The sequence below is a fragment of the Lissotriton vulgaris genome, chromosome 7 (genome assembly GCF_964263255.1).
Source record: "Lissotriton vulgaris chromosome 7, aLisVul1.2, whole genome shotgun sequence".
Taxonomy (NCBI): domain Eukaryota; kingdom Metazoa; phylum Chordata; class Amphibia; order Caudata; family Salamandridae; genus Lissotriton; species Lissotriton vulgaris.
The window spans coordinates 807,443,990-807,471,231 of NC_141695.1; the positions used below are offsets into that span (position 1 = coordinate 807,443,990).

A 27,242-nucleotide genomic window follows, 5' to 3' on the forward strand; every position below is an offset into this window, starting at 1 on the left:
GATTCAACTCTATTAAAAATCATTGGAGAACATCCGCATGTAACCTTCCGCAGAGCAAAAAATCTGGGTGACCAATTAGTCCACAGCCACTTCAAAAAATCTCCCAATATAAACTGGATGCACCGTGAGGGTTTTTGGCCGTGCAAACAATGCAAGGTTTGCCGTACTGCATCACCGACGAAAGAACAATGTTTGGAGGAAAAAAATGGAAAATAAAAAACATCTGACGTGCAAAAGCACGTTTGTAGTTTATATGGTGACATGCCCCTGCGCCAGAAGTTACATCGGCAGCACAATCTTTGAGGCAAAGAAAAGAATCCTTGAACATACAAGAGCTGTCACCCATCAAGACCAGTCCAATGCAATCGCCAAACACATGATACAGCACCGCAATAACAACTGGGAAACCCTCAAATACTGCGCAATTGACCAACAAACGAGCTCAGAAAGAGGAGGAAATCGAAGAAAGGCATTGAGACAAAAAGAATCAAAACACATTATCAGTTTCAGGACCCTTGAGCCATACGGCCTCAACCAGACGGAAGAACTACATGTACATTTGTAATCTGTCCTGAAACTGACAGCAACGGCAAACCGCAACATTGATGTAATTCACAAGGACTTCATGGGATCCACTCACCAGAGAGAAAGAACTGTGACAACTACTGAGAGACATAAAGAACAAACATGATCAACCCGAGAGTATTGTGAAATTGCTCACCAGTGAGCAAAAACCATGAAAACATTCACGGACGTGAATGACAGTCACTACTGACTCAAAAACAAGAACTTTGATAACAAAATAATTAGAACAATGTTTTTATGTCTGCAAAATCCAAACAGTTGCATTTTATTGTAAATGGAGCACGTTAACACTTGTTCACATGAAAAACTACGTTACCCACAATGCAATGCATTTTCACTGTAAAGTTTTTTCACTGTGCACTGAAATAAAAGTAGGCTTGTGTTAGAGCTCAACACCCGTGATCAAGCCTTCGGCTGAAGGCGAAACGCGTTGGGTTAGGACGAGCATGCTGAAATAAAAGCAGTTGGTCTAAACTGAAACAACCTGAGTGAGTGCCTCCTTACCGGTTTCCAGCCAGTATTCTTGTGTGCAAATTTTACGACTGGTTCTGTGGTTCTGTCGTTTAAGGAGGGCACCACGCTACTATCAAGAGCGCCGGCGTTTCACACAAAACCAAACCACGAAAAAAAAATATATATATATATATATGTATATATATATAATACATTACAAGTATCAATATAATATGGTCCAATATTAACATTGAGGAGTTCTGGTAACCACAAAAAACCACACATCTAAATCAGAGTGGTAGTAAATGTCTCCAGAACCCAGAGATGGCAATATAGGACCATATAACGCATGTTAACCTTTTATAAATTGTTTTCCCTTTTTACTTGTGTATTTTGGGGTAGATATCTTGAAAAGAAAAGTGTTCTTCAAATTATAACGGGCAGTGATTGCAATTAAATAGGTTTACATTTCATGAATCATTGAAATCGTTGATAAAACAATGGACAGTGGATTTATGCGATTGTCAACTGCAGCATTTACTACTTATGGAATTACTGCATTTGCCACCTAATTTTCTACATAATTATTAGTTTTTGCAAAGAAAATCTATCTAAAATAGATTAAAATACTACTGCCAGAAAATGTGCTGTATAATTTGCATTTTTTTGCTTGCTTCATAATTAAGAAAACCTTGCAGCTTAATTTGGTTCTTCATGTCATATAATCCTAGTAGTCCAGAATATGTAAAAGCTCTTCAGAGTGGTTTGTAGGCTGTCATTATGGTGATAATCTGTATTTCATAGGTAACCATGAAATAATTCCTATATTTGACAGTTTTCTCTGAAACATGGGTTTTATACCACTGCATATTGTATTATAAAATCACCAAATGATGTAACTATTGTGTAACTTTTCTAAAGGTCTATTTATTAATACTTAGTGTTTTTTAATTAATTTAGTTTTTGATACATTTTTAATGAATCATTCTTATTGTTATGTTTTTTGTTGCCTAAACCTCAATTTAGATTTTTAGAACATGCATATTAAAAAGAATATTCCTCTGTATCTATACTTACTTGCAATGTAATATTCCATGCGAAGTAGTCACTCTCGATGTAAAAGTAGGAAAGCTTCTGTGCGATATACTGACTCCCAACATCGAGCCCTTGGAGTAATGGGGGTACACCACACACGGACTAGTAGTCACACATTATCAACAGCACTTACAGAGTAGCAGCCTGAACTTACAGAAATCACTCACAGCCGTCTCATGGAAGTTGACTGAGCGTGGGTTATTGTTAATTGCAAGAAAGAGTTAATTAATGCGTGCAATTATGAGTGACTGAGCGCACAGATGATGAGTAAGTGCATGGAAGGAGGCATTCAGGTGCTTTCACATCTAAGACTGACCTATTAGCTGTGACTTTGCTTGTTAACCTTTTGAAGATGTTACCACCAAAACTGGACATAATACTCTACCTGTAATCTTCAGTAAGTCATACATCAGATTTTGCTTTCAGAACAGACAGTGCTCCACATGTAAGCACCACCACAGGACACATTTCTCCTGATGCGGTCTCTGAAACATGGTATTGGAGAGAAGGCCTCCGAAACTAGACACCAATTACCCAATATGGTATCCAGAACTAAACAACAATTAGCTTTTAGGTATTTTCATCAGGTGTAGCCTTCAAAACTGAGCACAATACTCCAAATTAGCCTTCAGAACTGAGTAAAATACCTTGAATGTACGAGCAGCAGATTTGACTTTATTCCCTTTTCCTGTATGTCTGTTCTGAGTGCTTGAACACCTAAAGCGTGAAGCTGTCTCAACAATTCCATTCCAACCTGTGAAGTATTTTAATTTCACTTTATTATAATGACAGTGACCGATTTCCTTTCATTGGTGTGCTGTTCTCTTCTCTCCCCAGACACTTGTTATGTGTTGTCATTTGCCATCATTATGCTGAATACCAGTCTCCACAACCCAAACGTGAAAGACAAGCCAGGCGTGGAGCGCTTCATTGCTATGAACAGAGGTATCAATGATGGAGGAGACCTGCCAGAGGAGCTGCTACGGGTCAGTACACTGTGGCAAAGCTGGTGCAGTGTTGGGTCATTGAAGAGGCGCTGCAGTACTGATCTTAACAAAGCGAGCGATCTTCTTGACCACATATTCAAAAAGTCTGTTCAGCTAAATTTCTTAATCTTCAAATGCTGAAGAAAATTCTTCCGTTTATTCTAGCAACAAAAATGCGTCTTTTAAGGCATGTGTGCTGGACTTAAGGTAATGTGAGGAAGGACAGGGCTATTGGCCATATATATGCTTTGTCCAGGGCAATTGCAGACGGATTGAGAGGCTTGCTAATTTGCTGCTCTATTGTAATGTGTGCTTGTAGTCCGTGCAGGAAACTGAGCCAGCACAGAGCTAGGTGAGTAAAAGCATGTGGGCCTGGACCACCTGAAAACTGGTGCAGTGCTGTTTGTTAAGTCCTTTCTTGGTTTGTAGGCTTAATAGTGCTCGTTCCTGGATCTGCTATGTGCGGTTAGCCGGGTTTTGTTCAAACAATCCATTCTCATGTGGTCGAAGAAGGATGAGGGCTCGCACAGTGCTGTGTACCAGGTACAATAAAAAAACTTATGAGGAACTTTAGAATAACAAAAGATTAGGAAAAAACAATCCTTTGTGTTTCGGTTTCATGCAGCTGTTTGATGCCGGTTCATATCTCGCCGTAGAAAGAGTGTAGCTCATGATCTACAAGATAAAAATCTATCTCTGTGACAAAAGCAGTTACCGATTGAGCCATCTATGTAAAATACTAATCTTTGATCTAAATCTTATACATTATGCTTTGCAACAGCCTTATTAATCCTTTTTGCTACTCTATGATGTGTCAAAACTCTGACTTTAGACAATACACAGATCTTGCCAGCAAATGCATTAACCACCAGTGCTATATTGTCATTATTGTTATCCCCTAAAATTGCTAGGCACACAAAAATCTTCCCAGCAGGTGCCTTGAATACCGTAAGATATTTTAAAATGGAACCTGTGTGCAACCCAGTTAAGTATGCTGGTTACACAGAAGGGTAAACCCCTAATCACTGAGACCTGGGTACTTGACAGTATATAATGGGGTGGTTCCTAGTTTTTATAACATCACAAGTGTTTGCAGTCAAAGCAAATTTGTAAAGCGAATACTCAAGATAAACAAATCATAACCAACTTTTAGTTAGTGTTATTTATTCACAATGATGCTGATTATAGGTTATTCAGACGGAATAAAACCACATTGAATACAAAATTGTCGATATTACTGTGCCATGGGGACGGGGTAGGAGTGGGGAAGGCTGTGACTCTGGTAAGGTAGTGGGGTGGAGAAAGTGCAAATCGCATATAATGCAAGCACATATTATTGTTGTGCCACAAAAGAACATGAATCACAAACATATAACAGAAGTACACAGTATTTGTACTTGCATGCCATGTAACATATAATTGCTCAGTAATTCAAGTACTGTAGGTAAGACTGGCATTTTACAGTTGTCGACGTTTCGACCCCTTTAAAATTGTAGGCCTCCTCGAGAGCCTTACAGTTGGGGGTCTTCCTCAGGACAGTGAGTGGGGTTACGATGCACCGTTAATGGGGAAGTGAGGTCTACTCACAGATTAATGGTTGGGACAAACATGGCCAAGTGGGCTCATGACACGGGAGGAGTGAGATGCCACTCTGAAAATAAATTGTACCAAGTACTGTCCATGTGGATCAATGGAACAGGTGAGCTAGGATACGAATCCGAAAGTCAACATGCGTCGGAGACCTGAATAAATCAGGGAACCATCTTTGTAAACATGACCTCCCAAGGTTATGTTTACCAAGATGGTTCCCTGATTCCGGGCTCTTGAGGAGACCTACGATTTCAATGGGTTCAAAGTCGACCCTGTGAGGTCTTAGCTACTCACCCCATACCTGAATCCTGCCACACAAAGGGAGCGACGTTAGAATTGTGCGCACATAGCGACGCGCAATGTGATAGAAAGGACATTTTGGGTCCTAAAATCACGATTCCGCATCCTACACAAGACCGGGGGTGCATTGCAGTATAGACCGGAGAAATGCTGTAAGATTGTGGCAACGTGTGCTATGTTGCACAATATAGCCACTAATAGAGGCATACCCTTGGTGGACTCTGATAGCAAGCCAGAACAGGACATACAGCCGACACAACCACCCCATGCAGCAGGCGGCCCAAATGCAGCAGAGGGCAGACAAAGAAGAGCAGAAATCACCAACATTACTTCTGAGGTGAGTAAGCACATGACAACACCGTATTTGCTTGAAGGTTCAAGTAGGCTGCTAAGGCTGGAGGCCTCCTCACTGCCCCCCCCCCCCTCCATGCATGAGGTTCCCACTGGCTGCTGCTGTCTGTAGCCCTTCCACAGCAGTGGCGACCTGGATTAGGCCCCTGGCCACATCCCCACAGCAGTGGTTCATTGCAACCTGCATGCCGACTACACGCCTGTAAAGCGGAGCTGTTGTACTTCTCAGCCTGTTGATGGCCCTGTGTATCCGCGCATGCGCCCCAAAGAATGTTGTTACCTCCTGGCATTAGAGACATCCTCAGCCTGGATGACCCTGCACATCTGTTCAATGGCTGTTTCTACACGGTCAAGTTTCTCAGTGTTCCCTGAGCCCCTCAACAACTGCAGTTGTCTGCTCCTTCATGCAGTCACGTATACCACCCATGTGTGTGACCATTGTTCCCAGTTGCACCTGCATATTACGCATTATCTTTTGCTGCAGGCGCTGGACCCTTAGCATCTTGGACTCCCAGCACACTGCAGGCAGCTTCCCCATCATCCCCAGCAGACCTCAGAAATGCACTCGGCCTTTGCCTGCGAAACGGACTTTGACGTTGCGGGGTTGTTCCCTCTGGTGGTGGGGGTGGTGGTGTATGGGCAGTTCCCTGTGGGTGCGCTCCTGTCTGGTTGTCCTCATCACTATCCAAATCCGGCAGTGATTGGACTCTTCTCCTGTGATGAGTGGGAACATGTAGGGGCTAGTTCCTCATCTGGCTGTTCTGCATGTCCCTCAGAATCGTGGACGTCTGGCTCGTCACTCTCCTGTGCTGCATCTTTGAGGGGAACAGTGCAAGATCATGTGTTTTTTAGAAAAATGAAATATTTATTTTGCACATGTTTGTAACATTGCGCTTACAGGGGTCTCATACATTTACTTCTGTGATGTTAAAAGTCTACTGTTGTCAATGCCTTGCTATACTCTGATGCAGTTGAGCTGTGCTACTCCCTCCATGCTTTGCCATTACATTTGTATGCAAACAACTCCCACAATGCATTAGGGGGTTGCAAGTAAGAGATGGACTGGACTCATGTCTGCTACACTACACTGGATCTGCATTTGTGGCAGTTTGGGCTACATTTCTAGGAAAATATGCTTGGTTGTGCTCTTTGTTTGGGAGACCCCCGCATGGCCTGAGGTGTCAATCTGCATGGTCCCGATAACTGCCTCTGGATGCAGAGTGGATTCCACCAGGTCGTCCAGTGGGGTGTTTGCAGACTGAGTGGATGTTCCCCCTCCTGTTTTTCTTGCTGAGGCCAGCCTTTGAGCCACTCTCTTTTGCTCGGCTGTGAAGGTCATACCATCTCTTCTGTAGGTTGGTGATGTCACGGTGTGTTACCCCCACAGAATTGACCCTGGCTTGTATCTCTAGCCAGATCTTCCTCTTCACTGACTCTGCAACATGCAGAGATAGTTTACCAAACAGCTGGTCTTTTTTTTGCACAACTTCCTCAGTCAGTATTTCCAATTCTCCAGTATTGGGGTGTCTTTCATAGATTCACATGCCTGAATCATTCCCCGTCGTCGGAGTGGGAGTCCCACGGTACATAAAAAAGCAATAAAATGCCATACTAACATAGAAAACCTTGGTAATAACCAACCAGGAAGTAAAGTAGCCCAAGCTACAGGAGAAATAACTTCCACACTCATGACTATCCTAGTCATTTTGTACAGCCCAAACTGCAGCCAATCAGGCGTCAGCACCCACCAGAAGGTTCTCCTCAGATGCTCAGGCTCTCAGATTTTCTACCGCACGTCGTGTGAAGGGAGTCTCCCTGAGCTCTGCTCAGTACTTCTCTATTTCCCTTCTGGAATTTAGTTTTGAGGATGTCTACTTCCAAGAAATCTTTGTTCAGTCGTTGTGACTCTTGTGGTATGCTCTGGCTTTTTAAGGAAGATCCCCACAAGAAGTGCATTTATTGCCTATACCCCGACCATCAGGTGAAGGACAGCAAGATTTGTAGGACCTTCCCTCAGAAGACTCTCGGACAGAGAAGGTCGCCTGCTTTTGTGGCTACAAAAGCTGAAAGATCAAGACTATTCTGTTTCTGAGGTAGGCAGTATTGCCTCTGGATCTACAACACCATCTAGAAAGAGGGCTGCTGAAGAGGTGTTATCTTCTCCTGGGGCTAAAATTGTAAAGAGGCAACAATCTTCTAAGGGGTCTGAGAGGCCTTCCACTTCTAAGGCTACTCACCCTGCTAAGGCCAAATTTGGGCCATCTACGTCCCCGAGAAGAACAACCAAAATTCCCTCAAAAGCTGGCTTCTGAGAAGACTTTACCTCAGAAACAGCCTCCGTCGACGATACCGTCGTCAACTCAGATCCCCGTCGATGCAACGTCTACGGTAACTTTTACTTCACCTAAGCCTGAGATGTTAATGTCGGCAGCGTCTTCACCGTCGATGATGGTCTATGTTGCTGTTAGACCTATCTCGTCGACGAAGGAATCTTCATCTGCCATAGTCAGCGCCTCATCGACGGCCAAGCCTAAGAAGATCCTGTCGACAATAGCTTCGTCGACGCCACCGTCGACGGCTGTTCCATCACCGTCGCTGAACATCCCGTCGTCGACGAGCTCGTCGACAAATCCGACACCGTCTTCGACGAAGACACCGTCGTCGACGAAGACACCGTCGTCGACTAAGACCCCGTCGTCGACTAAATCTTTCTCGTCGGCGAAAATAACTCAATCGTTTTCTTTATCATCTGGAGCCAAACCTCCGTCGACGAGCACGTCGATTGGGGCCTCCGTCGACGCCGCAACTGTCCACATGTACCACCATGCAGGTTTGGGCACCGTCTACAGCTTTTGCGTCCACGCCAAAGCCATCTTTGCTCCAGAGACGCGATTCTGGCCTAGAGCCTTTGTCTCCTCTACGCCTATCGCCTCAAAAGGTACCACTTCAAGTCCCTGACAAGTTGCTGGACTCTGATGACAGTGAGGAGGAATCGGATATGGATGAAAGGTTTGGCACGGCTACAAGTCCTTCTAATTTGAACATCAAATACCGGGAGGACGACCAAGACGACCATCATTCGCCTGAGCTTGTGTCATCTCCTATCACAACTGTTCCCTCAGCTCAGATGCCAGTAGCATTGCTAACAAATCTTCAGCATATGCTCAACAATTATTACAGGCGTTTTCCACCGTCGGAGTTCGCGGACTCTATGCCTCCTACACCTGTGGTGCAAATGGCAATATCGGATTTTAGACCTCCGAAATCTCCCCCACCTGTAGTATCCGATCAGCCTGAAGAACCACATTCTTCTGAGGAAGAAGAGAGAGAAGAAGGGGAAGTTAATGAAGGTTCCATAATGTCGGAGTGGAACGAATATCAAGTTCAGACACCTTCTCCTTCACCTCTGGCTACTTCTGATTCACCTCCGGTTGACGTAGGACGGTTTCATCTTCTCATGGAAAGAGCTACAAAACGCTTTCATATCAACATGGAAGCTACACAACAAGAATGCTTTCTTTACGATTTCAAGGATCAGCCAAGGAGACAAGTTTAATCGATACCTATTATTGATTTCATTTGGAAGGAGGTGGGTTAAAGTCATGTCTACTCCTGCATCTATTCCTCCAGTCCTGCCAAGGATAGATAAGAAATATAAGGCTCCTGATAAGTCCCAGCTTGCCTTATAGGACAACCGAAATTAGATTCGGTAATCATACAAGCTGCACAGAAGCGGTCCAGAAACCCTTCCTCTCCAATCGCAGCCCCGCCGGATAGAGACGGCAGGCGTCTCGATGCAATTGGTGTGTCAACAGTGTCAACAATGGCAGCGACCACAGTCCGGGCGGCTAACTCATTGGCCATACTGGGCAGATATGACCGGCAAATGTGGTCTGACATCTCACCTTATATCAACATGCTTCCAGAGCCCTACAAGTCTGATGCTTTTAAAATCCTGCAGGAATGGGAAAGGATCTCGGCGGAGATGATTGACTCTGCAGTTGATGTTGCCTCAACTGGATTCAGAAAATTGGCAGGGCGGCTTTTTTACGCAGGCAGGGCTGGCTAAAAGTGACGTCGTTCCTCCAGGAGGTTCAAGCAAAGGTATTGGACATGCCTTACAACGGACAGATTTTGTTTGGCCCTCATATTGAAGAAGCCCTTCAAACAATCAAGAAGGACATGGAAACCGCTAGATCCCTGGGCACCTTACAATTTCGGAAGCCGCCCTTTCGAGGTGCGAGAGGGCGTGGATGGTCCTCTAAAAGAGGAGATTATAGTCAGCAGTCCTCCTACAGGCAAGGGAATCAACGTTACCAAGGCCAGCGTTACCAGTCCTATGGTCAGCGCAACACCAATTATTCCCAAAACAAAAGGAAGCCTGCCTATCGTGGGAAGGATAAAAGACAATGAGTGTCATCTCCTGCCACAACTACTGCCGCAGCCTCACAAAAAGATTGGAGGAAAAATCTCAAATTTCTTCTCAAATGGTCCTCAATAACATCGGACAAGTGGGTCCTGGAGATTGTGGCCAAGGGCCATGCCCTCGAATTCGAAAAGTTCCCTCCAAACGTACCCCCAAAGGGCCCACCTCCAGCTCATCTCAAGGAGTTGTTTTCCCAGATCAATTTGATGTTAAAGAAAGGAGCAATAGAAAAGATTCCTCAGGCTCAAAGAGGCTCAAAGAGGAGCAGGTTTCTACTCCAGATTCTTTCTCATAAAGAAGAAGAATGGAGAATGGTGTCCAATTCTGGATCTCCGTGCTCTAAAAAAGTACCTGAAAAAGCTGACGTTCCGGATGCTGTCACTGCAAGAAATACTGCATCTTCTTTCGGAGGGAGAATACATGGCCACCTTAGATCTCCAAGATGCATATTTCCACATCCCCATTTTGCCTCGGCACAGGAAATTCCTACAATTCAGAGTGGCTGACAGGGATTATCAGTTCAAAGTCCTTCCCATTGGACTACGCTCGGCACCCAAGGTGTTCACGAAGGTCCTGGCTCCAGTAGCAGCACTCCTCCGGCTGGAGGGAATACAGATATTTCCATACTTACACGACTGCCTTATCAAGGCGAATTCTTACACAAACACAAGCAACCATATCCTGCGGTGTCTGTGCCTCTTCCAATCACTGGGTCTCTCCGTCAATTACAACAAGTCACAACTAGAACTGTCCCAAAGACAAGCTTTCTTGGGAGCAACCCTGGACACACAGTTAGTCCAAGCTTTCGTGTTAGACGAGAGACAAGACAAGATACAGGACGTTGCTCGAAGCTTACTTTCAAAAAGGTCCGTTTCAGCCTGACAATTCAAATCTTTTCTGGGGATGGTCTCTTCTTGCATTCCTTTGATACCGAATTGCCGTATAAGGATGAGACCAAGAAGAGCTCAGCCTGCAATGGCTGCAGATCTCCGGCTCATTCGAGGACCTCATTTGGATCACCCCTCATATTCGAGAAAATCTTCTCTGGTGGATTCAGAGAAAGAAGCTGAGAGCCATCTTCCTAGCCCTTAAGTCCTTTTGCGCAATTGTTCAAGGGGCCACAGTATTGGTGCGCACATACAATACTACAAGCATGTACTATTTGAACAAACCGGGAGGAACAAGATCGACTCTTCTGTCTCAGGAAGCCCAAGAAATATGGGCATGGGCAATACGACACAGAATTAATCTACTGGTGGTCCATATTCCGGGAACGGCAAACGTTCTTGCGGACACTCTCAGCAGGACAAAGGTGTCCACCCATGAATGGGAACTACACCAACCCACATTGAATTGGATCTTTCAGCAGTGGGTTCATCCGGATCTAGACCTTTTTGCGACCAAGGAAAACAGCAAGTGCCGGTTCTTTGCAAGCTGGCATACCCACAAAGACTCTCAGGGGAATGCGTTTTTGATCAACTGGTATCAAATATATGCTTACGCCTTTCCTCCGATACCGTTGGTTCCCAGGGTTCTTCGGAAGATGAAGAAAGAACTGTGCCGCCTGATCCAGATTGCTCCCAGATGGCCTCGCCAATACTGGTTCACCGAGCTCCTTTTCCTATCAGAGTGCGAACCAATACAGTTTCGACCGATTCCGGACCTCCTCTTCATCCAGGATGGTCAGATTTACCACCCGGACCCGACATCTCTGAAATTAGCAGCTTGGCGCCTGAGTACCTTGAATTCGCCCACCTGAATTTGCCTGCAGATTGCAAAGAGGTGCTAGCCAAAGCTAGAGCACCTGCTACGATTAAAACATACAGACTTAAATGGAAGAGATTCTCTGTCTGGTGTCACTCAGCTGGGATTCATCCTTTTCTAGCCAAGCCATAGCAGATATTACTGTTTTTTTTCCTACATCTGGCAAGGTCGGGATTATCGCACGCAACTCTAGCAGCCATTTCAAGGTACCGCCAGGATGGGTCCACTTCACTCTATTTTTCCAGAATAATACAACAGTTCTTCAAGGGACTTTTTAGAATGTTCCCTCCTGTTCGCCGTCCACCGCCATCGTGGCATCTAAATGTGGTGTTAGCGCAACTCATGCGCCATCCTTTTGAACCAATTCACAGATTGAATTTGAAATTTCTGAAATGGAAGGTGTCACTTTTATTGGCTTTAACTTCATCTAGAAGAGTCAGTGATGTCCAAGCTTTCACGGTCCAGCCACCTTTTCTGCAGTTCACGTCCGATTCAGTAGTGCTCCACACAAATCCAAAATTCATGCCTAAGGTGCCTTCGGACTTTCACCTGAATGAGCCAGTCGTCTTAAAACATTCTTTCCTAACCCGCAATCCCATGCTGAAAGGGCATTGCATACACTAAACATCGAGGTGTTCGAAGTTTTACTTACAAAGGACTTTTGCAATGCGCAAATCAGATCAATTGTTCGTTGCCTATGGAACAATTCGTCAAGGTCATGCAGTGTCTAAACAAACAATTGCAAGATGGAACTCTGCATCTATTGACTTTTGTCATACACAAGCAGGTAGACCTCTGCAGACAACACCAAGGGCTCATCCAACGAGAGCCATGTCTTCCTCGACTGCTCTTTTCGCTGGAGTTCCTCTTCAGCACATCTGCAGAACAGCAACCTGGGCTAGGAGGCATACTTTCACCAAACACTATTGTTTGGACGCAGCCAGCGAGACTGATGCTTCAGTGGGTCAAGCAGTTCTTCGTAATCTTTTCAGATAAGGTGAGCCTCTGTTTCCCTCCTCCTCTTAAAGCTTTTCAGACGCTTTTTTTGATGCTTATTATTATGTACATGCTCATGGTACTGCATTCTTTCATGTTTTAGAATGTGATATTTCTATTATATGTGTAGGAGAGTATGGTCTGCTTTCCTATGGTCACCCCACTTGTTGCTTTTTGCTTCTCTGGTTTTCGCTCTTAATATGGCTGTGGGCCTGATAATCAGACCCACAGCCCAGCTGTGCTCTCTCTAAATTAAATACCATGTACTTTAGGTACATTACCAATTGGGAATTGGGTCACATTATGAGACCCTGTACAGTGTACTATAGGTACCTAGGGCGTAGGTGCATCCAAGGCCTACCAGGGGCTGCAGCATATCTTTTGCCACCCCTCGCTGGCCATCCAAACTGACACAACTGGCTGATCACTCAGCTGGGGCAAGGTCGTGTAATCACCCCTTGCTTAGATATAGTATTCCTATATCTAACCTTATATCTAGACACATATACATCTATAAGTCATTCCTATGGCACACCTTAACAATCCTGGAGGCAGAATGCTTGGTTTTGTGTGAGATGAGGCTCTAGCATGAGCTGAGCCTGTCTGCAGCTTTCGGAACCATGTCCTTATAGCTGTTCTAGGATATAGCCATACCACATACTCTTAAGTGCATTATGAACCTTTTGGCTTTATCAAAACATGTTGTGTAAGGTGTCATCCGCTTTGGAATACTGCCCCCTTTCCAGTTCTGGCGACGGGGGTAGCATTCCACCCTTCTAGAGGGAGAAGACATGTTGTTCCTACTAATCCCGGTTAAAGTTAACCAGAGCCTCAGCATCACAATATGGATGCTGCTGCCACAGACACAGGTCTGACCTCCTGCTGCTGGGAGTCCTTCCAGCGAGGGAGGCTTGGACAATAGGTTTCCTGTCTTGGGAGGTGCTAGCACCACCCCAGACAGGCTATAGTGTATCGGGGCAGGGAGGGCTGTATGAAACGAGACACTGCCTAGGGCACGCAAGGTGTCCCATGCATAGTCCAGTTCAAACCGGTGCTGGGGCACTCCAGCCCCAGCTCTGGCGCGAAACTGGAAAAAGGGAAAGGGGTGTAACCACCCCCTTCCCTGATCCCACACATAGGAGGGACCTTGCAGGTAATCCAGCCCCTAAATGTGGTATATAGGTAGGAGCTGAGTCCCAAGACTTGAGATTAATCCTGACTGAAACTTGAAACGAAAATCTGGACCTTGGACGTTCTACTTGAAGATAGGAGATTGAAGAATCTCCCTTGTGGTCGAAGAGTGACCACCCTGCACAAGCAGGCACTGTGAGAAGTTGGCCTGATATATAATGTTCACTATTCTAGTGAGCACTTTGTATCAGTCCAAACAACCCTTATGGTGATTGGTTGTAAGTCAACCTTATAGACCAGCTATCCTAGTAGCGTGGATACGAGCAGTCTTCGGGCTAAACTCTAGAGGGCGTGTTAAGCCATCACATATACCCCTTGAACACCAAGTGAAAGGACACCACACAAGTGTTATGAAAATAAACAGTGTATTTATTTAGATCACAACAGCCCTGTACTCTTTATGAGGACAGGGTACTAAGCACACAACAAAACTCTTACGAAAATACTTCAAGTTGCACAATTTACACAAATGCCCGAGGGGCACGGAAAACCATATACTATGGAAGTGGAATGCGAAATTACTAGCAGGTAAGTACTATACTAATAGGCTTTGGAATCGCTAGGACTACGTTACTGAACCTTCAGATTACTAGTAGGAGGCCTAGGGGACTCGGGTGCAGAGTGTGCACTCTAACGCGGGATGCGGGACAAAGTCTAGGGTAGCTAGATTTCACAAAGTTAGTGTTCTCGGGCGAACCCGACTAGGTAGATCGAAAACGACAGTGTATCCTGACCCTTGGATAGTGAGGCTATGCTGGGGCACCGAAATGCCGAAGTTACCTAGCCCAGGGGCTGCAGCTGCATAGGTCTCAAAAGACGTCGGGAATCCTCGTAGACGAACCAGGAGCCTGAAGAAAGAAGTTGCTGGCAGGCGACCAGTGAAGATTGTTCGAGTGATCCAAGCCTGGATCGAAGATAGATGACACCTGAAAGCAGAGGGGACCAAGTTCGTGACTACTAGCCAGTGGTCAGGTGGCACCAGGAGGGCACCGGATGGTAGTCACCTCGACTAGGTGAGTGGGCGACGCTGTGCTCTGCAGATCTCACGGACCAGGAGGCGTTGTCGGCGACCAGGATGGAGGTGCGAGCTGTCCCACGATGGATGAAGCTGTCGACGTCGCTGGACCCAGGATTGGGGCAACAAGTCTTGGCAAATTCAAGCCCACGCGGTGGACCTAAAATGGCGTCTGGTGTGGACCAGGAGGGTCCGGGGTGCTCCTCTTTTGGAAGGGAGCAAGGGCCAGTCTGGAGCAACCAGACCAGCAGCAGTGATATCGTCGGGCGTCGTTAAGAAGGCCACAAGCCAGCGGGCTAGTAGCCAAAAAACGCGGTGAGCAGCAAAAAGCAGAAGGGCCCCACGCAGATCGTGGAGATGCTGGGAGGCTGGACTTCGGTGCTGAAGCTGCTCAGGGTCGGGGCTTCTCGGACCCCAAAGCACTCACCAGAGGATCCCTCGGCGGTCGTGCTGGATGGAAGTCGTGCAGTTCTGATGATGGCCGGTCCCTCGAGGTCTCGTCGCACCTACGGTTCTCAGCTTAGCTGTAGAGGTAGGTAGAGGTCAGAGGTGCCAGGGAAGCCGAGTCTTGTCGTGCTGGTCGTCGGATTCCTGAGGAAGGACGTGCAGCAAACCGCAGAGTTCTTAGATGGTGCCTGCGGATGCAGGGTGACTACTCCTTAGCCACAAGGGAGAAATCTTGAGAAGAAGTCGAGAGTTCCTTTCGTAGAAAGTAGTTTCTTGATTCAAAGATGATCTGATTTGGAAGGGTCCCCGCTCCTGCCTTTATCCTAAGGAAAGGGGTGGGTACGCGACTAGGTCCTGCCCTTGGGGTGGAACCAGGAAGGGGGGTGGTTACACCCCTCTCCCATGCCGGACTTTCCCCAGGCCAGGGGCTGGTGTGCCCCTGGAACTGGTTCTAGCCGGCAGATGCGTAGTGAGCACCGGGGTGCCACTCTGCAGTCACCTTCCTGTAAAACCCTGCCTACCCAGGATACACAAAACCCTGTCTGGGATGGTGCTAGCACCGCCCCTGACAGGAAAACCTTTGTCCAAGCTCTCCTCGCTGGAAGGACTCCCAGCAGCAGGAGGTCAGACTCGTGTCTGTGGTGGCAGCATCCATTTTGTGGAGCTGAGGCTTCAGTTCACTTTAACCGGGGTTCACAGTTACATCCATGTCGTGTCCCTCTAGAAGGGTGGAATGCTAACCCCGTCGCCAGAATTGGCGAGGGGTTAGTATTCCAATTCGTATGACACCTTACTCGACATGTTTTGATAAAGCAATACCAGAGATAGCATTTAACCGTGAGGATTATAATGCACTTAAGAGTATATGGTATGCGTTATCATGGAACAGCTATTAGGACTTGGTTCCGCAAGCTGCAAACGGGCTCAGCTCATGCCAGAGCACCATTTCACACGATTCCAAGCACTCTGCCTTCAGGATTGTCAAGGCCTGCCATAGGAGTTACTGATAGGAATCTGTGTGTCCATTTTTAGGGTTAGATATAGGGATACTATATCTAAAGCAAGGGGTGATTACACCACCTTGCCCCAGCTGTCGTGCAGCCAGTTGTCAGATTTAGATGGCCATCCAGGGGTGGCATAATACATGCTTCAGCCCCTGGTAGGCCCTGGGTACACCTATGCCCTGAGTTACAGGGTCTGATAAGGTGGCCCAGTCCCAATTGGAAATGTACCTAAGGTACATGGAATCCATTTTACAGAGAGAGCAGTAGGCCTGGGGTCCTGATTGGCAGGGTCCCAGGCCAACTAAGTCGGAAAACCAGCAAAACACCAGGCAAAAAGTTGGGGGTAACCATAGTCAGGTATCCACCTTCCCACAGGCACCATCAATCGATCAATGGTTTGCTTTGTCGTCGCTCCCGCCGGAGCCCGAGCACAGAGCCTGACAAGACCCGGACTTCCAGACTTCCTTCAGCCCGATCCACAGCCACAGCAAACTGAGACCCGTGGAGGCGATGCGAGACGTGGGACCGGCCATCTTGGAAAGCCAGCGAATTGCTTTCCGTGCAACTTCTGAGGCACCCTCAAAGTTGTGCATTGGGGATTGAGAAGCCCCAGCCCCGAGAATCATCTTCACCAAAGATCATCCCTCCATACTCCTCGAGTGCTGCGTGGGGCCCTTTTGCATTTTCCTGCTCGACGCGTCTGTCCTGTCACTTGCCCGTTGGCTAGTGGCCCCTGTGACGAAGAAACCTTGAATCTACACTGCTGGTCTGGTTGCTCCAGACTGGCCCTTGCTTCCCTGAAAAGGAGAAGCTTATCAGACCTTGCTGGTCTGATTAAAAAGCCATCTTCAATTCCTGCGTGGGTTGCCTTAGCCAAGGCTTGTTGACTCCAATCCGGAAGCAGACACCGCCGACAGCGAGATCCTTCGTGGGACAGTCCGTGCCCAGCTCCTGGTAGTCGTCGACACCTCCTGGTCCTTGTGGCTGCAGAGACGAGCTTCACGACATCACCTGATTGCTTCGCGACATCGCCTGGTTCCTTTCTGGTCACTGGCTAGTGACTCAGACTCTGTCCCCTCTGCTTTCAGGTACTCTTCATCCTCGATCCACCCGTGGATCCAACCGGACACTTCTCTACTGGTCGCCTGCAGCATCTTTCTTCAAGGCTCTATAGGATTCAGCGACGAAACCCGACACACTTTGACACCTATGCACCCACTTCCTGTGGCTGAGGTAACGTGAGTACTCCGGTGCTCCTGTGGGTATTAACTATCCTAGTATCTAAGTTTCAAGTAGCTTTCTCCTAGTCCATCCGAAAGTGCCCTAAAAGAACTAGTTTTCAATTCTTTTGTTCCCATTCTAACTTTATGGTAACTTGTGTGTGTGTAAAGACTCTGCACACGCCTCCCGTGGGCCTCCTACTTCCTATCCTTTGGTAGTACAGTGTAGCCCCAGCGATGCCCTAGGCCTATCCTTTATTCGTGACGTGGTTCTTATACCACTATTTTAGTATATAGTTTGACGTGCCCCTAGGGTGCTACTGTATTTTGTGCAACTTATTGTATGATAATTAAGTATTTTGTTATGTGCTTGCGCCTCTGACCTCATAAAGAGTTCAGAGGGGTTGTGTTAGAAATAAATACATAGGTTCGAGACATGTGGGCTGCTGAATTCATATCTTGTGCATAGATCGCCGCCTAGTGTTGGGTCCGTATGATTGCACTTGTTGTCTTGGAAGAGTCTTCGAAGTATCAAGAGATAGGTGACTCCTCCCCTGGACTACAGTGCGCATGGGCATCCTCTCCATCCTCAGATAGTTTTTTTCCGCCATTGGGTTCGGATGCAAACTCCTATACTCCAACTTTGGAATCAAAAACAAAACTTTTCTAAAGGCCAAAAGGCCTTCGATTCAACGGTATTGTTCTCGCTCGGTACCTCTGTACTCAATCCAGCCTTCCATTTCCAAGCGGTCGTCGACGCGGGCCGTTGGGCCTTTTCAACGCCACTTGAGCCGACCGTCGATGGAAAGAAGCCCGTTTAAAAGGTGCCCACAATGCCACTCCAAGTTCCCACATACTGATAAGCACTCAGTATGCAACAAGTGCCTTTCCCCAGACCATAAGAAGGAAAGCTGTCCAGTCTGCGCACAGTTTCGATCCAAAAAAACTATTCGGAACATACGTGCCGCCAGTCAAGAAATGCAGCGACAGGCACCAGTCCCGAACAACATCTTTGATGATGACCAAGATCTACAACAAGCGCCAGACTCGGACCTAGAGATCGTCACCGTAGAGGACTACTCGGACTCCGATGACGACATCCCACCGGGGCAAATCGTGAGTAACCTGCCGCCCGACACCATCTACCCCGTTAACAGCGGCTCCGGTCAAGGCATCGCCAAAGGGCCTTAGCCAAGATCATGAAAATGTTTTGCTTGCCCCGCCATCCGGCTCGGCTCCGAAACCGAAACCTTCCGAAACCCCAGGGCCCAGTAACATCGTCCCAAAGAAGGTTCCAGAGCCAAAGAAGGTCGTGGACCCGAAGGGCATCGATCCGAAACCGGCCGCACAGCCAAAAAGCGTCGAGCCGAAAAAGACTGTCGACCCCAAGAAGGACGTGCAGCCCAAACCTGTTGAGCCAAACGTTGTTGTCGAACCGAACAAGGCCACACAACCAAAGGGCGCCGAACCAAAGAAGATCGCCGACCCAAACAAGCCTTCGGCACCAAAATCTGTCGACCCGGCAAAAGGCACCGTACCTAAGCCTGCGTCGAAGCCAGAACGACCTTTCGGCCCGAAGACACCGGCTCCGAAAACACCAGTCGATCCAAAAAAGACAATCGACTCGGGAAAGGACACTCATCCAAGCAAACCAACTCCAGTCGATCCGAACAGGAACATCAACTCGGGAGAGAACACTCCTCCGAAGAAGCCTACGGAGCACAAAAAACGCGTCGACCCGAAAGTCACGGTCGACCCGAAAATAAGCCCGAGACAAAAAAATCGTCTGCTAAACCAAAAGTCGTCGACAAACCAAAGTCAAACATTCAACCCAGGACTTTTGAGGAAGAACTCTTCCACAAAGATCCCTCTGACGACCAAGCAAAGATTTATATCAACCCAGAGACTGGTAAAGTTACCATCCTGCATAGAAAAAAGAGGCCTTTGGACTTTGAACCTCAGTCCCCTATTCCACTGAAGAAAAAGGACTTTGGGACTTCTCCTTCTAGACCCTTCATTCCTTTTCAAGCTATCATGCCTACTACTCCTTTTAATCCATACACTCCTTATTCTCCTTCTCATCACGGGGACGATGAAGGTAACACAGGGGATGAGCCACAGCCCCAATATGACTTCCCACAGGACCCTGAACCACAAGAGGAACCATGGGAAGAGCCAACTGACCCTTACAACACCCATCCCATCCCTGATATGTCCTCTTATCCTACAAAGCCGTCACCCACTGATGACACCGTAGTTTTTAATCAACTCAGACAGGGCTGCACAGTTCCACAATGTGGATATGCATAACGACCCTATTGAAGAAGACTTCTTGTTTGACACCTTCCCTACATCAGAAAAAAGTGTCAAAAAACTTCCCATGTTAAAGGAAGTTCTGAAACATGCACCTGACATCTTTAAGGATACAGCCAGGGCACTGGTAATCAACCTCAGAATAGAAAAAAAGTATAGGGCAGCTCCTACAGACCCTACTTACATCAAAGGACAGTTACCACTTGATTCCCTAGTAGTGGCAAAACGCACGTAAAAGAGCCAACTCTCAACCCACTGGGGAGGCACCTCCCCCAGACAAGGAGTCAAAAATACTAGAGGCATCAGGGAAAAGAGTAGCAGCACAAGCCTCCAACTCGTGGAGGATCGCTAATACACAAGTCCTACTGGCTCGTTACGACAGGGCGCATTACGACCAGCTAGAGACCCTAATGCAACACCTACCTGAGCCTTTCAAAGCACAAGCCCAAGATCTCATACAGGAAGGGAAATTCATAACAAACGCCTCCATCAAATGCGCGCTTGACGCGGCAGACACTGCAGCTAGGTCAATCAACACTAGCGTTCTACTCCGCAGACATGCATGGCTGCGTATTTCTGGCTTTAAAAATGAGGTGCAGTCCACTATCCTTAACCAACCTGCTAATCAGGATTTTCTATTTGGCCCTGCTGTCGACACCATTTTAGATAAAATGAAAAAGGACACAGAGACGGCAAAATCAATGGGGGCATTGCAATTTCAGCAACATAGGGGCTCCTTTCGTCGCTCCTCGTACAGGGCAAATACACGAAGACGTACCTCACAAACAACGGCCTCATATAAAGGTAACACACAAAGTTCCCTTACCAAAAACACAACCAAAGGAGGCTACAGAGGTAACAATACCAAGGGACGAGAACGTGGAGGCAATAACACCAGAGCCTCCACTGCCTCAAAACAGTGACTCAATTACACTACCTCCAGACCACTTCACACCGGTCGGAGGCAGACTCCAACAGTTCCTACCTGTCTGGAACGCAATTACCACAGACAGGTGGGTGAGAGAAATTATCCAGTCTGGCTACTGCCTAGAACTGACTTCTACACCACCAAACATACCACCCAGACATCGTCCAATGTCCAGAGAACACTTCATCCTGTTACAACAAGAGGTGAACTGCATGCTAGAAAAGGGGACCATAGAGCAAGTCCCTTTCCAACAGCAAGGGGCAGGAGTATACTCCCTATATTTCCTGATTCCCAAGAAGGACGGCTCTCTCAGACCAATATTGGACCTCAGGCCCCTAAATCAATACATAATGTCGGAGCACTTTCATATGATAACATTACAACAAGTGCTCCCGTTGCTACAACAGGTGGATTTCCTAGCAACACTGGACCTCAAAGATGCGTATTTCCACATACCCATCCATCCAGCCCACAGAAAATACCTCAGGTTCACAATAGAAGGTCAACACTACCAATTCAAGGTTTTGCCCTTCGGGGTTACCACGGCTCCAAGAGTGTTTACAAAATGCTTAGAGACAGTGGCAGCACATCTCAGGAGGCAGCACGTCCATGTGTACCCTTACCTGGACGATAGCAAAATCGTACCAACAATGTGCAGCACACACGTCTCAAACAATCCAGCTGCTACACAGCTTAGGATTCTCAATCAACTACACAAAATCACATCTGCAACCGTCCCACATACAGCAGTACCTGGGAGCCACCATAAACACCTCAGTGGCAAAGGTATATCCAAACTCAGCAAGGATAGCCAGTATGCAGACACTCATTCGCAAATTCCTGCCAAAACACTCTTTGCCAGCTCAAGTCTTCATGCAACTCATAGGCATTATGGCCTCCTGCATTTTCAATGTCCCCCATGCCAGACTTCATATGCGCCCATTGCAGGAATGCCTAGCACGGCAATGGAACCAGGCTCAAGGACAACTAAAAGACCTAGTGTTGGTAGACAGTCGCACTCACAACTCTCTGCAGTGGTGGAACCCACAAAACCTTTCCAAGGGGCGACTGTTCCAAGAGCCGGTTCCACAACTAGTACTAACAGCGGACGCATCACTGACAGGCTGGGGAGCCCATCTCCTTCAATACACAGTACAGGGGCTCTGGACAAACAAACAGAAAAGGCTGCATATAAACCAACTGGAGTTGCTAGCGATATTCCTAGCCCTAAAAGCATTTCAGAAATACTTGTACAGCAAGACGGTGTTGATCCGGTCTGACAACATGACCGCGATGTACTATATCCAGAAACAGGGAAGAACGCACTCTCCACTGCTGTCCCATCTGGCACTAAGCATCTGGAAGTGGGCGATTCCAAAAAACATTTTCCTCCTAGCAGAACACCTTCCAGGGAAGGACAATCGAGTTGCCGACCTGCTCAGCAGGCACAGCCAGCAATTACACGAATGGGAGATTCACCCCCAGGTCCTTCAGCCATTCTTCGAGGAGTGGGGTCACCCAGAAATAGACCTGTTCGCCACAAAAGAAAACTCGAAATTCCAATACTTTGCCGCCAGGTTCCCACATCCATTGTCACAGGGCAATGTGATATGGATGAACTGGTCAGGCAGATTTGCGTACGCTTTTTCCCCAGCACCACTGATCCCGCTGGTGGCACGCAAACTGCGGCAACACTCCCTCACACTAATCCTAGTTGCTCCCACATGGGCGAGACAATCATGGTACACAACGTTCCTGGAACTCTCAGTAGTTCCCCATCAAAGACTGCACCTTGCACCTCAACTTCTAACTCAGAACCATGGAGAAATCAGACACCCAGATCCCAATCAAATGAACCTAGCGATCTGGCTCCTGAGGTCTTAGAGTTTGGATACCTTAACTTGCCCCCAGATTGCTTAAATATCATTAGGGAGGCAAGAAGACCAACCACACAAGCATGCTATGCAGCTAAATGGAAAAGATTTGTTATTTACTGCACAAATAACCAAATCAACCCCTTAGATGCTTCAATACAAAACATTATATGTTACTTGCTGCACCTAAAAAGATGCAACTTAGCATACTCTTCAATACGGCTACACCTCGCTGCCATAGCAGCATACCTTCAAAACAGGCAACACCTTTTATGGAGGGTTTAAAAAGGGTGATTCCTCCTAGGCAACCCCCTTCCCCAGTCTGGAATCTCAATATAGTGCTTACCAGACTCATGGGCCCTCCTTTCGAACCTTTACATTCATGCGAACTACAATTCCTAACGTGGAAAGTTGCATTCTTGGTGGCCATCACCTCACTCAGAAGAGTGAGTGAATTACAAGCGCTTACAATTCAAGAACCTTTCATGCAGGTACATGCCAACAGGGTGGATATTAGACCAAACCCTAAATTCATGCCTATGGTTGTATCCAATTTCCATATCAACCAATCAATAGAACTGCCAGTGTTCTTTCAAAATCCAGAGTCAGAAGCTGTAAAGAGACGTAAAGAGAGCTCTACTTTACTATGTGGACAGAACTAAATCCTTTAGGAAAACAAAGCAACTGTTTGTTGCTTTTGCACCACAACACAAGGGGAATCCATTTTTGAAAATCAGGAATAGCCAGATGGGTAGTTAAATGCATTCAGATATGCTATCAAAATGCAAAATGCACTTTAACCGTCCCCCCAAGAGCACACTCCACTAGGAAAATGGGGGCATCCATGGCTTTCCTAGGAAATATTCCTCTTGAAGATATCTGTAAGGCAGCCACATGGACCACCATACACACTTTCACAAAACACTACTGTGTAGATGTGCAAACAAAACAGCAAGCTGCTGTAGGCAAGGCTGTCCTCAAAACTCTTTTTCAAACTGCTGCAGCTGGCACAGGTAGCCACAGCTAGAGGAGATACTGCTATACAGTCTATGCACAAAATATGAATTCACCAGCCCACATGCCTCGAACGGAATATGCTACTTACCAGTATGCATCTGTTCTTGGCATGTAGGGCTGCTGACATTCATATCGCCCACCCTCCTCCCCGGTGCCTGTAGCAGCTGCAGCATTCTCTCTGGCATGGCTATCTCTTACTTTACTATCTCCATCTCTGCCACAATGGCGAAAAACAATCTGAGGATGGAGAGGATGCCCATGCGCACTGTAGTCCAGGGGAGGAGTCACCTATCTTGTGATACTTCGAAGACTCTTCCAAGACAACAAGTGCAATCATCCGGACCCAACACTAGGCTGCAATCTATGCACAAGATATGAATGTCAGCAGTCTTTCATGCCAAGAACAGATGCATACTGGTAAGTAGCATATTCCATATTTTATATATAACCTGTGTGGTGTCCTTTCATTTGGTATTAAAGGGGTTACATATGGTAAAACAGCTGGCTTCACATGCCCTCTTGAGTTTAGCCTAAGACTGCTTTGTCCATGCTACCACTAGGATAGCTGGACTATAAGGTTGACTTTACAACCATCACCATAAGGGTTGTTTGGACTGATACAGGGTGCCCATTAGAATAGTGGACATCACATATCAGGTCAACTTCTCACAATATGGTCATGTGATATATATATATGTATATATATATGTGTATGTATGTGTGTGTATATATATATATATATATATATTGAAGCTCGTTAGTCTCCCTCGCCACTCGGAAAGAAGACCTTAAGCACTCCGGGTATGGTACTAGATTTTATTCACGGCACACACAGCAAAGATGACAAACGCGTTTCGGACAGCAGTCCTTCCTCAGTGTCGTCGACACACAGTTTCTCGCGACATTTTATGTTCACGCCCCCATAAAGACTGAGAGCGGACAACATAACAGGAGTATTTACGACGTGATGTCAAACAAAGGTAAAAACGTGGCGGCCATATTGCAACCCAAAACACAAAAGGAAACGTTAATGTTAAATCATATTAAAACGTTTTCACAATCCTTTAAATGCAATTTAAACTTGTTAACCTGGTGCAAGTTATTCGCCACTGCCAAAAGGTAGAACATCATAATGCCGTGAATCGGCGTTGAACTGGCCAGCAAACCGAGGAATTAACCCTCGTGCATCTAGTGATCATCTCACTGTACTTAACATACCGAAGACAGAAAAAAGATCTAGCCGTGTATCGGCATGGCTCCGGTAACATAAAATTATATGTCATCCGGAGAAAAAACCTGTCCAAAAGTGCAATTAATTATACTGAAATGCATAGCATAAAAGTGAATTCTAATAACTAAGAGATTTCATAACATATAATTATTTCAACAACACAGAATCATCTTCACATTTCCATTGCTTAAGATGAATATTCAGTTCCCTCAGTTCATATTGGTTGTCGAACTTGTCTTTAGCAAAGAATATATGTGACTATAATTCATGAGATAAACAGGTAATGAAACTTAATCAAAATTCAACGGAAGGCACAAGAGAATAAATACAGAATTATAGGTGGTGTTGCCAAATCTGATTTCAACAGAGAAAATATCATAGTATGTACTCGAATTCATATTGGTTCAAAAGAGAATTACAAACAGCATCTGAGTCTTAAACCTGATGTAATTAAGGAGATTCTTCATCGTCTACCGAGGTGCACTGTTAATTCTTCCCCTATGTTTAACCCAGACGGGTTCTTGGTTTGAAGATCTATGATAAATCTCGATTCTAGTCTTCGGAGACTTAATAATCTGTCTCCTCCTCTGGGGTGTAGGGGCACATGATCGATGCCAAAAAAAGTAGCAATTCCCTATTGCTACCGTGCATCTTGGCAAAGTGTCGGGCAACTGGGTAGGCAGCATCTTTGTTTGAGATTGCCCTTTGGTGTTCCAGTATACGTAGTTTAACGTTATTGATGGTACTGCCGATATACTGTAACCCGCAGGGACAAACCGGACAGTACACCACGAATGGGGTTGTATAGGTGATGAATTTATTGATTGTTCTTGGTTTGCTGAGACCAGGTACCGTGTAGGTTAAAGTTCTTCTACTATTCTCGCAGGCTCTACACTTCCCACAGGGAAAGAACCCCTTCATGTCTTTTAGAGTGTTTACAGTTCTCGGAGGGGGTGGCATGAGGTGACTCTGTACAAGGTTGTCCTTAATCGACTTAGATTTTCTAAAAGTTATCAGCGGTTTGTCTGGGACGTCACTTCCTATGATAGGATCTGTACGAAGGATGTGCCAGTTCCTTGTAAGAATCTGCCTGAGTTGACTAACTTCATCCGAGTATGTGGTGATCAGACGGAATTTAGTCTTGGAATCTGATTCACCAGTGGTTGGAGGTGTCTGAGCTAGTAAGTGTTTCCTAGGAATTCTCAGAACTCTCCTAAGTGTATTATCAAGGAGAGCTTGCTCGTAGCCTCTGACTAGGAATCTAGCAACACATTCATTTGCAGCTCTGATTAACTCTGAATCCAATGAGCAATTCCGTCTTAATCTTAGTAGCTCCCCATAGGGGATGCTACGAATCAGACTGGGGGGTGGCTACTTTCAGCATGCAAAATGCTGTTGCCTGCCGTAGGCTTCCTATAGAGGCTGGTCTCCAGTTTACCTTCATGTACAAAGACCCGTAGATCTAAGTAGTGTACCTCCTGATCACTTATGTCTGATGTAAATCTCAGATTCAGATCGTTTTTATTGAGATCCTCAATAAATTCCTCTGCCTGTGTGGAGGAGCCCCTCCACACCAGGAAGAGGTCGTCGATATATCGACCCCATGTGATGATGTGTTTAGCCCATCGCTGGTTCTCAACAGCTAGGGCAACCTGCTCCTCCCACAAGCCTACGAAAAGATTCGCGTAGCTGGGGGCGAAGCAGGTTCCCATCGCTGTGCCGCTAGTTTGCCTGAATAAGTCACTCTGGAAAAGAAAAATGTTATTTCTTTAACAGAAATTTAAACATTCAATCAAAAATTGTCCATGCAACACAAATTTGGCTGGTCTCTTATCCAGGAAGTATCTGATGGCCTCTAAACCATGGTCATGTTGAATGCTGGTGTAGAGGCTTGCTATATCCAAGGTGATTAGCACATAAGATGGATCCCATACGATTTGATCGAGCTGTCCAATAAAATCCTTAGTGTCTTTCACATAAGATTGTAAGTCAGTGACAAATTTAGAAAGAAAGGAATCAATGAAAATAGATAAGTTCTCAGTCAGGCTCCCCTTCGAGGAGACAACCGGTCGTCCTGGTGGGTATTTAGAGTCTTTGTGAACCTTCGGTAATTGGTAGAAGGTCGGCAAAACTGGGTCAGGATTTCGTAGAAAGAGAAACTCATCAGTATCTATCATGGATTTATTGCGCAATTTTGTTAGTAAGTCGTGATAGGCTTTGATACTGCTCGTGTATTCATCTTTGTTAATTTTTTGGTAATTTCTCGGATCTTGTAGTTGTTTTAAAGACTCTTGGCAGTACTGGTTGCGGGTTAATAAGACCACATTACCACCCTTATCCGAGGGTTTCACAATTATCTCACTGTTATTATGCAAGTTGATCAAAGCATCACGTTGGGCCAAGGTTAGATTGTTCTTCTTTTGAGTTATTTTTCTCCCACTAGAAAGTCTATGAGA

General features: G+C 46.2%; 1 protein-coding gene across 1 annotated transcript in view; it reads left to right on the top strand.

The window, feature by feature from the left end:
• Window positions 1-27,242, top strand: part of CYTH1 (cytohesin 1) — a 635,562-nt gene that overhangs the window by 220,856 nt on the left and 387,464 nt on the right. The window contains exon 6 of the mRNA XM_086931079.1: window positions 2,971-3,119. Within this exon, the coding sequence (XP_086787205.1) occupies window positions 2,971-3,119 (149 nt within the window). The remainder of the gene's footprint in view (window positions 1-2,970; window positions 3,120-27,242) is intronic.